Source organism: Netta rufina (genome assembly GCF_964035555.1).
Source record: "Netta rufina genome assembly, chromosome: 12".
NCBI lineage: Eukaryota > Metazoa > Chordata > Aves > Anseriformes > Anatidae > Netta > Netta rufina.
In genome coordinates, this window is record NC_140135.1 from 15,547,802 (window position 1) to 15,557,992 (window position 10,191).

A 10,191-nucleotide genomic window follows, 5' to 3' on the forward strand; every position below is an offset into this window, starting at 1 on the left:
TGGACACAGGGCTTTGAGACAGCACAGGAAAGCTCCCCTTTCATGGAATTCGGGGTGTTTTCAATTCTTAAGCACCAAACCTGCAAGGGCTGTGGGATGAAGCCATGGGTATGAGTGGCAGCGCTTTGTCATCGCCAGCCCACGGGCAAGAGCTGCTCCTGAGCTGGGTGAGGTGCCCCAGCACCCCGTGGTGCAGCGGCGGAGCAGGCATGGGGCAGCTTCACTGCTGACGGAGGAATCTGAAGGGGAACACCCTGAAATGCTTGCGTCTCATTTAACCTCGCTGAATAAATCAAGCTGGTGCCAGCGCCTGGCTGGCCGCTGAGAGCCTCGCTGATTTGGAAGGCGAGGCAGAGTGCGTCAGAGCATGGGAACAGCAGTGGAGAGACTGGCCGAATGCAATTAATGGATGGATGGAGACCGGGCAGGGACACGTGAGAAGCTGGGCAGTGTTTGGATACACCCATCTCCTCAGTAAAACCTGTGCAGAGGCAAGCAAACCTGGAATGAACTCTTTCTAGCTCGGCAGAGCTGCCTTTACCCTGCTGGGGCTTTACCTGCCTGGGCATGCATGTAAGCGTGGACGTGCATGCGAAACACTGCTCTGCTTGTGCTGCTGGGCTGTAGAAACGCCTTTAATAGAGAAATCCCCACACAGGGAGACTTGTCACAAATGCCTGGCTATCCCCGAGGCTGGCTGGTGTCCTCGGGGATGGCAGTGCAGGGAGCCCTGCTGCACCTCCTGCACGCACGGCTGAGCAGGCAGCTCAGCTCGTTTCTGCCTGCCCGGGCGTTCCTGTGACCCGCGCTCCTCTTACGATCAGAAATCCTGCGGGGAGCTCTGTGCCCTGCCCCACGCGGACGACACACACGTTCCTGATGAGCGGGGCGGACACAGCGTGTGTTCCCTCGGTGACACAGGGCGGGTTTTGGCCGGTGACGACCACAGGACGTCAGAGGCGCTTGGCAGCAGTCGGCTCCCAGGGAGGAGAGAAAACTCAGGATGTGGCTCAAGCACCGGGGCCGTGAGCCACAGGAAGGCTTTAGGGGGATGTGTGGGGCTGGCCTGTGCCTCAGGCCCGTGTTTGGAGGGCGACCTAGGTCCTTGGACACGTTTTGGCTAACAAGGCAAAGGGCTCTGGGGAGCTGAGCCAAGCTGCCAAAGGACCTGAGGATGTTTTCTTGTTATTTGTCTAAGCCTATTAACAGCCTTGCTGATACACAGAGGGAAGGAAATAAATTCACTCCTGAGCTGTGTGTTTGCCCGGGGCTGGATAAGTGGCAGGCTGCTGGCCAGCCCCGTGATGGGGAGCAGAACACAAGAATTGGGGACAGGCAGGGACAAAGGGTCCTGGGGGGCTGCACCAGCCTCTAGCAGCACCCGGGCTGAGCTCTTGGCACCTCCTGCTCGCTGGTGCACATCCTCCTTTGCTGGAGCAAGTGTTTTGGGTGGCTTGAATCGGAACAAAGTTAGGGATTTTGGCCACGAAGGCTGAGTGTCCTGGTGAGTGCAGCAGCAGTTTCAAGGACTACTTTTTGCATCCTGCAGCTTGGGTTTTGCCTGTTTGTTGGTTGGGATGGGGGACAGCTGATAGCACTCGGCTTCCTCCAACTTTGGCCACCCGTTTCCTTGCTGGCTCTGTTTTCGGTGCTGTGTGCAGGGGGCTCTGCCTGCCCTGCTGCACTGTCTGGTGCTCCCTGAGGGCTGGTGGCACCTGGGAACTGTCACCAGTGACTGCCAGACACCCCAGCGCACCAGAGCCTCAGCAGTGTGTGCTGAACAGCTGCCGGCACTGCCAGGAGCACGGCAGGGCCCTCAGCACGTTCCCAGCGAGGCAAGCACTGGCAGTCCCAGTACCTGAGTTACAGATGCTCGTGACGAGGCAGCCGAGCAATTAGATCATTTCTCAGACCCATTAAGCATCACAGACTGAGACTAAACGACTTTCCATTTTCTCTGCAATCGCTCATACAAGACGTTTATTGTTTGCCTCTTGCCGCTCAGCGTGGCGACGACGCGCTCGAGCGCAGCCTTCCCCGCCCCTCGGGAGCCGTGCAGGACGCAGAGGGACAGGCTGGCTGCTCGGGGAGGGTGCCATGGCCAGTGGCCGGTGGCTCACGTGCTTGTGGTACTCGAGCAGGTGCCCACCAGCGTGCCAACTACATCAGGGCACAGTGGGGTGGCTCGCGGGGAGGCAGGCGGGTGCTGGGTGCTACACCCTGCCCAGCATGCGCGCGATCCACCAGTTGCAGGGCATGATGATCCGGCAGATCACCCTGCCGCCCTGGTAGCAGTAAGGGTAGGGGTAGTAGCCCAGGAGGGGCTCGCACACCCGCCGGCAGTAGCGGTTGGCGCGGCGGCACTGGGCGCAGCAGTAGCCTCGCTCGTCCCACAGGGGGTGGAACTCCAGCCCGTTCTCCGTCTGCCGGGAAGAGCCAGCATCAGCGTGGCCAGGGTGTCCGTGGGCACCCCAGGAGTATAAACAGGGCACCCCGACATGCATTTCCCCACACTCACGTAGTCGTTGACGGGCAGGTCCTCCTCGGTGAGCTGCCGTGCCCGGCGCTTGGGTGCAGGCTGTGCGCCCTTCTCCACCTCCTGCTCACCCCCGCCGTCCAGCCAGCTCTGGTTGTCCACGAGCAGCTCTGGGTCTTCTTCTTCTGCCCCTTCAAGGTCGGCCAGCTCAGGAGCTGTGGGAAGAGCTCAAGTGCTGTTGTCAATAGTCAGGGAGCAGGGGGACAAAAGACAGCAGGCTCTGCCAAAATTTGGTACCATAAGAAGAGGAAGAAAGTACCCTGACCTGAACGGCTCAACCAGCAACCCGGATCTAACTCCGTTGCCTCCTGCTCTTATGAGCTGGCTGGTACCCGCCCAGGATGGGGCGCTGTGCCTCTGCTGAGCAGAGTTTTCTTGGTAGGGGTTTTAAACTAGCTCGTTCTGATAGAAGCCGGCTAGAGAGAGCGGGTAATTACGGCGGTGGATCTCAGAGGCCACAACCTCTGCGAGGGATGTGTGGTGAGCAGCTGGAGGTGGCAACCCCGTTGTGTGATTGAGATGCGGATGTCTGCTCCTGCTCTGATGTTCATGCGGTGACAAGAATTTAGGCGGCCCAGTTTCCAGCAGCGCTGCCTTCCTTGCAGGTACAAAGGGGTTTTCTGCCTCGTTACGAGGAGGGTGGCCACTCTGCAAAGCGCGGGGCGGCAGGGAGCCGATACAGACAAACTCTTCTCAGAGAGAAACGTCAGCCCACACTGTTATTACATTGGACATGTTCTCTCATGGTTGTGGCGAGCACTGAGCTCATGTCTGAGATTTACAGCAAATGGGTTCCCACCATGTCGGAGCAGGGATAGGGAGAAAGGGGACACGGGGGGGTGGTCCTGAGGCACCTGTGTGGCACTTCAGGGAGGAGATGGCTCCTTGTACCTGCTATTGGCGTTGGGTGGATCCAGTAGATGGTCACATTTCTGCAGATGTCAAAAATCTTGGAGCTCTTCAGGAATTCCTTGTTCTGAATGGGCTTTTCGCCGGGCACCCAGACCATGGACTGTTCAAAGTAGGTGGTGGTGATTTCTTCTCCCTGGAAGAAGAGTGAGATTTCACCCCGGCGTGGTGAGACACCCTCTCTGCACCGCTGTGCCCCTCTTCTCCTCCGTTCCCCAGTGCAGCCCTCCCCGCCAAGCAGCTAGATTTGTCTGCCTCAGCCCCTAGGTCAGGGTGCTCACCGGCTGGGTGTGCAATACCTGCTGGTCCCCGTGGAGAAGCCCTGCCATGGGCCTTGTCCTGCTGCCCACACTTGGCCAGCACCGCCCTGCTCTCCCCTCGCTCCGCTCACTGTGCTGCAGGAGCCTTCTCCTTTGCAGTCCCCACCATCTGGAACAGCCTTCTGTAGCTCCCCAGCTCATTTAAAACCAAAGATTAAAACATCTCTCTGCTTTGCTCTTACTACTTAATTTGCCTCTCCTTCTGCTACTGATTTTGTGATCGAACGCTTTAATTTATTCCTCACAAAAATTCTTCGCACGGCCATATTCTGTAATTTATACCACATGTCTCTGCCAGTGCGTTATTCCATGGTGTGCTTTGGCAGGCACTTGGGGAGGGAGATATATAAAGATTATTGGATGGGTCTGCGCTGAGCTATCTGCCAAGGCAACGCGGTGGATGTTGGTGGCGGTAGCCCATAGAGCAAGCTGGCAAATGGCATTTTTCTCTCCAGAAGGTGTCTGGAGCTGCATTTCTCTTTTATAGAATTTTCCCTTATGGCTTTGGGAAGTCTTAGTCAAGAGCCAGCAACACCTGACCGATTCTGAGTCGTTTTCAGCATCTTTGCTGAAAGCCGTCCCGTTGGCAAGGTGGCCTAAAAGAGCTGGCAGCGCTGGGGCTCCAGCACCGGTATGTTTTCCCAATTCATGTGGAGGGGTTTGCCTCCTTTTGTGCTTCCTCCTCAAAACTGCAGAGAGCCAGGGGAGGGAAGAGAGCAGAGATTGCTGCTGAAGATACCGAGCACGTGCTTCCCAATTTCTCCAAAGGCAGCCAGGCTCCCCGGAAGAAATGGAACTTCCTAAATCTACATTTATCTCACTGGGTTTTACATCTCAGCTCTCTACCTGGGGCAATGTTCTGCTAAAGATTGAACAGTCATATCCGTTTTGTGATGGGAGCAGAAAAGATCTATTAGCTTCTTATGGCATAATCAAAGAATCTGTGTCTCGGAATTTGGGTCATGATTCAGGGAAATGTTCCTGCACGCGCTTTGTTTTAAACACATGTTCTGCCGGCATTTCATGTACAGTGGCTTCCTGGGGAGGGGGAATGGCATCGGCCTTCATCCTGGGAGCAGGCAGGTGGGGCTGTGCCACCACCACAGCCTCGGTGAGGGGGCCCGAACAGCTCCTGCCCCATGCACCGGGGAGCGAGCCAGCACGTCAGCCTGCACTGGCAGAATGGGGCTAAAATATGGATTTTTTTTTTTTTCCATGCCACACACACTTTTTCCATGCCACGCACAAAGCGTGCACCTTGCTGCAGCAGGGCTGGGGCTCTCCCTGGCGCAGAAGGGCTTTCTGCAAGCACGGTGGTGGCAGCGCTCGGCTGGGCTGTATGCAAGTGGCGAAGCGCTTTCCCAAATTGCATTTCTTCAATGCGGCTGCTCTTTTAAATTCATTACTTCTGCCTCATTCTGCTTGAGAACAGGAGGCTCAGCTCTTGGAGAAAACAATTTGATTGACTTTTTGGTGTCTGCTAATCCTGAGCTGTCTTGCGACCTTTTGACTACAACAGGATTATTGTTCTTGATCTTCGGTATTGTGCTGAGAGGTTTTTGTCTGTTGGCTGCCTAATCCCGTTTCTTTCGACTTGTTGTTTTCAGAAGCAATCCTCTGAAATAAGATAATTTTATGAAGCGATCACAGCTCGTTATTTCTTTATTGCGGATTCTCCGGGCAGGCTGGCGCGGATGGGGCTGCAGGGGGAGCGCTGGCCTTGCCGGGGTGCCTGGCAGATCCACGTGCTGTTCTACTCACGTACCTCGAGTTCAGGGATCTTGGCCTCTGTAGTCTCAGGTATGACTTTAGTCTGAGTTTTGATGAAGCATTTTTGAAGCCCCACAAAGAAGATGCCAGTTATTCCCTGCAGCATCAAAACAAAGAGCAGGCAAGCAGTCACGGCAAAGCAGGAGGGTAAATAAAAGGATCCTACAGGGAGTGCAGCTGGATCAGAGTTTAGTCATATTTTTCCTGTTGATGTTTTTGTGCAAACTCTGTTCAGCAGCAGAGCTAAGATGTACTAACAGGTTCTCCTAAGGGATATTGTATTTTATGGTTTGGGAGAATTGGGCTTTTTACAAATATTTTCAGGCGGATAGTCATAAAACTCTACTTTGCTCCCCTTCTCCTTATTACTATCATGAGCTCTAGTTACATAAATAAAAATATGCAGAATAGTGTTTGACCATTATGGTTATATGAACATTCAGCCCTCAGTTCCTGCTAGGCTATTAGATGAAAATTTTGCCATATGTCACTGCACAGGGTATTTCCCTACAAATTTTAATTAGGTTTCAGAGAGAGCCTACAACATTGTCACAATGTTTTAATGCTCTCCAGACAGACAAATGTACTGGATTTGGATAGATTTATGATGATTGCATTCCTTTGCAAGGGTAAATCCAATAACTAGGTCTTGCTTTTAAAATGTATTTCATTGGAACTGAACCACGCTGCTATTAAATACTTGTGAAAGCTTACGTAGGCACACAGCTCCTTTCCTTTGAGAGGGTGCCCAGACAGCCTGCAGATAGGCATTGCTCTCCCTGATGCAGAACAAAACCGTCCTGGGGCCTGCTCCAGCGACACCGCAGCATCCTAAGGGATCCTGTCACTCCTCTTGCAGCTGGGCTATTAAGCACGTTGTGTTTTTAAGCACCCATGTGGCCCCAGCTGGGTCCCCTCCTGGTGGGGTGCCAGGCCCGGTCCCACTGAGCATCCCCAAGGGCTCTCTAGCAAGGGGCCGGGGTCTTGGCAGGGCTCCCACCACAAATGCTGCTGCACTCACGTTCTTGAAGTCATGAATCTCCAGGATTTCCTCACTGCCATTTCCACTCCTGAAGGTCTCTGTCCTGGCCAGCGGGTCAATCTCCATCACAATCTTCTTCTTCTCACCATGGCTGAAGAAGGTGTGCTCCACGTCATAGACCTGTGAAGGACAAAAACGCGCCGGCTGAGCCCCCACTAGTTTTCACAGCCTTCCCCGCACCCGGGCTCCCAAAGGGAGCCAGGACAATTTTCTGGATATTGCAAGGACAGGCAGCTCCCAGGGAAGAAGGGCAGCATGGGGCCAAGTGTGTGTGGCTGCAGCTTGAACACCCAGACCTATGGTTGGCCGTGGGATAATGGGGCACCTGAATAGGAGCGGGCAGACATGAGGCTGGGAGAAGGTGCTCATCCCACACCCATTTACAACACAGGCTGGATTGAAGCCCTGACCAAGGGACTTTGCCTTCCCCTGTCCCTTACTCACTTACTCCATCATCGTACCCCTGGCTTGCGTGCTCCATCACCGCACCCCCATCTCATGGCTCTTGCTCTGTGCCCTCTGCTTTCCCTGGGAAGCGCTTCCCTCTGCCTCAAGGAGGTCAGGGATCACCTGCGGATCAAAGCCCTCCTTGAGGGCTGCTGAAGAGCTGCAGGGTGTTAGCAGCCTGCTTCCCGGCGTGCTCGTCCCCACCGGGAGCTGCAGGGAGCAGCCCTCTCCTCCTCGCAGGTGCTCACCGTGCTCAGCAAGCCTGGCAGCCCTCCTGTCTCTGCGGATGCCCGACCCTTAAAGGATGAGTAGTGGCAGGTGCTGTTTGAAGCACAGCAATGATCCTGCTGGCACAGCGAGAGCTGGAGGGCTTACGGGAGGCTCCTTTCCTGAATCAAACAGTGGCATGCGGAAGCAATGGGCCTGTGCAAAACCCTTCTCAGGGTCAGCATCCCCCATTTTGCAACTGCTGGAAGAAGGCTTGGTGCAGGACCCAGCTGTGCAATGCAGTAACTACCGGGGTACCTTTGCCCCTGGTAAAAATTTGAAGAATGATATGTTCCTTGGCAGTCGTGAGCATCTCCTGTTAGTCAGCAGGAGGCTTTTATAAAGATATATATATGTCAATAGATTTTATGGTATGGAAGAAGTAGTGCAAAGCCTAAAATGGCTGGAAGGCTGCCCATTTTGACTGACAAACTGCACACAGTGCCATAAATCAGTTATAGGAGGGTATGATCCCGGGTGGCACCTTACTCTCAAGTTCCTCTCCATTTACAAAGAATTATTCGTGCCAGCACTGTGGCCAACTAACCCATTTGGGCTTGGCTAGCTCCCTGCTGCTTGGAGAGATGGTTTATAGGCCTAAAAATTACTCTTGCTTGCCAGTCCTTGAAATATGTCCCCCTGCGAGGACACGACGAGGCCCTTGCTAGCAGGCTCGCCGCCTCCGCACGCGGCAGCACTGCCAAGGGGATGCTGCCGTGCAGAGGGCAGCACCAGGCCAAGGAAATATTGGAGGAAATATTCTTTAAGACTTTTTTTTTTTTTTCTCCTCTCTTTGGATGTTTGAAGGGAGCTCAAAGGGCTTTTTGTTCTTTAAAGAGTTCAATTCCCTTTGGTTCGTGATGTTGAGCCTCTCCATCCTGATTTCCTGGCAGAATAAGGGCCGGTTGGTGGAACTGCTGCCCTGCCTGCCCCTTCCCTTGCCCACCCATCAGGGCTGGCGCAGAAAAGCTTTCAGAAACAATGAAACCCCTCCGTCCTTCTCCAGAGTCACTGGCGAGGTCATGGGAGCCCAGGGCTGGCATTTCAGCTGCTGGGAGCAGGACTCCCCCCAGCGTCTCTTTCCTTGCCAAGCTAGCACAGGCAGAGCCTGAAAGTAACTTTTCTTACTCCCCGTGGTCATTTCGATGCAAGAGCATCCTCTCCTTGCCGCCAGGAACATTTCCCTTAAACGGCTTCGTTTCGAAAGGGTAAATGACCATTCGTGAGCCCTGGGTGGTCCCTACCCTTCATCGCTTGCTAACAACAGCCCCGTCCCTGCTGGTTTCAACCACGCTGCGTTTGGCCAGCGCTGGGGTTTCCTTGTGCCTCACCCCTCTGCCCCGACCCCCCGATGTTCCCTTGATGTCCGGCCAGCGCCCCCGCACCGCTGCTGCCCGGGGCTGGGGTTAGCAGCCTCCCCCCGGTTGGCACGCACCGTGCTTTTCGAGGAACAGTAGAGACTTTATAAACGTCTTGGCAGGAGCCTGGCCGCACATATGGCTTTTATTGCTTTGATTTTCGGTATTTTGTTCTTCTTGCTGATAAAAAGACAAAGCTTCTGGCGCCTGAGGGCCCACAGGGCAGCAAGGAGAGAGGGGATGCCGCTGTGGGACAGGGGATGCACATGGGGGTTTTGGGGATGTCGCCGCTCTTGGGACTCAGCAAAAAATCCCAAAGTGAGGTGCACCCCAGGGCCTCCTGACTGACCCTGGGCACGCAGAGCCCGACTATCAGCGTGCGTGTTGGGAGCGGGGAATAGAGGAGCACAATCCAGTTAGCAGGAGCTCCCTCTCCAAAAGCTAATCCGTCTCACCGTCCCCTCGCATTGCAGACACATTAAAGTAAGAAATATAATCCATGACAATCAATCACCACTGCGTCCTGGCTTTCTCTCCTCTTTATGCGGTGGCATAATGACTTTTCCACCGGTTTCTGGCAAGATAATTGAAATGAAATGGAAAATATTTTCTTACTTGTCATAAAATTTGCTGCCGGTGAAATAGAGTAACTTTAACTCTTCATGGCACAGCTCCCGTACCCTTTAATTGTCAGTTAGGGAAGGAATGTGGGGACAGAGAAAAAAGCCAGCCCAGAGAAAGTAAAAGCTAGTTATGAATGATACAAGGATTTTTAAAAGTTCCCACAAATACCGACGGTGTAAGCAAAGCCATTCTGCAAACGTGCCTGGATTTCAGGGTGTAGTTAAAAGTGAAGCGAGTAGGGGAAGAGCCCCAGCTGGGGAAAGCGGAGCTCTGAGACGCTGGACCCGAGAGGTCGTACTTACTTTTCTGGGTGTTGGGTTCCAGAGGTATTTGACACCGAAAAATATGAGAATCAGAGAAATGACCAGCACGCTGAAGAGCAGTCCACAGATCTTGTACCTGCTGCAGGTCTTCTTTCGGGTCTTGGATGCTTCTGCCTGATTAATTACAAAAGAGCGATCTCCAGAGGGCTGCTACCCGTTCACGGAGGGGCGAGTACACGCACATCAGACACTTATCGCGCTCGCCAACACCGGGTCGCGAGCTGCCCCGCGGTGAAGCACGCCGTGAACTTACGTCCAGAAAGCGGCACTCCTCGGGGCCGAGCCGCGACGTCCCTCCCATGATCTCCGCGGCTGGCTGCTCCCTGCGCGCGAGGACGAGCCGGCTCCGAGGTGGAGTTACAGAGGCTCTGGGCTGCACATGCAGGGGGAAGGCTGGGTTTCTGCGGCTCCGATGACGGCTGCAGCCAGCTTTCCCCCGCAGGCTGCCTGCCCCAGCCCCTGCACCACGCTGGAGGCCCTCCTGGCTCCCGAGGCTGCGGCTGGGCACACGGGCGGGCGAGAGGGAGCATCTGCAGCTTGCAGGGTGCAAGCGATTTGCACCGTTTTGGAGGTGCACCCGCGCTCACCTCCACTG

General features: G+C 54.7%; 1 protein-coding gene across 1 annotated transcript; it reads right to left on the reverse strand.

The window, feature by feature from the left end:
• Window positions 1–2,213: 2,213 nt before the first annotated feature.
• On the reverse strand, window positions 2,214–9,977 carry TNMD (tenomodulin; the record flags this gene model as incomplete). The annotated part of the gene is given in 8 exon segments (XM_084294177.1): window positions 2,214–2,423; window positions 2,519–2,691; window positions 3,428–3,581; window positions 5,531–5,632; window positions 6,557–6,697; window positions 9,576–9,710; window positions 9,850–9,957; window positions 9,960–9,977. Coding segments are annotated over 8 exon segments (1,041 nt in total).
• Window positions 9,978–10,191: the final 214 nt, after the last annotated feature.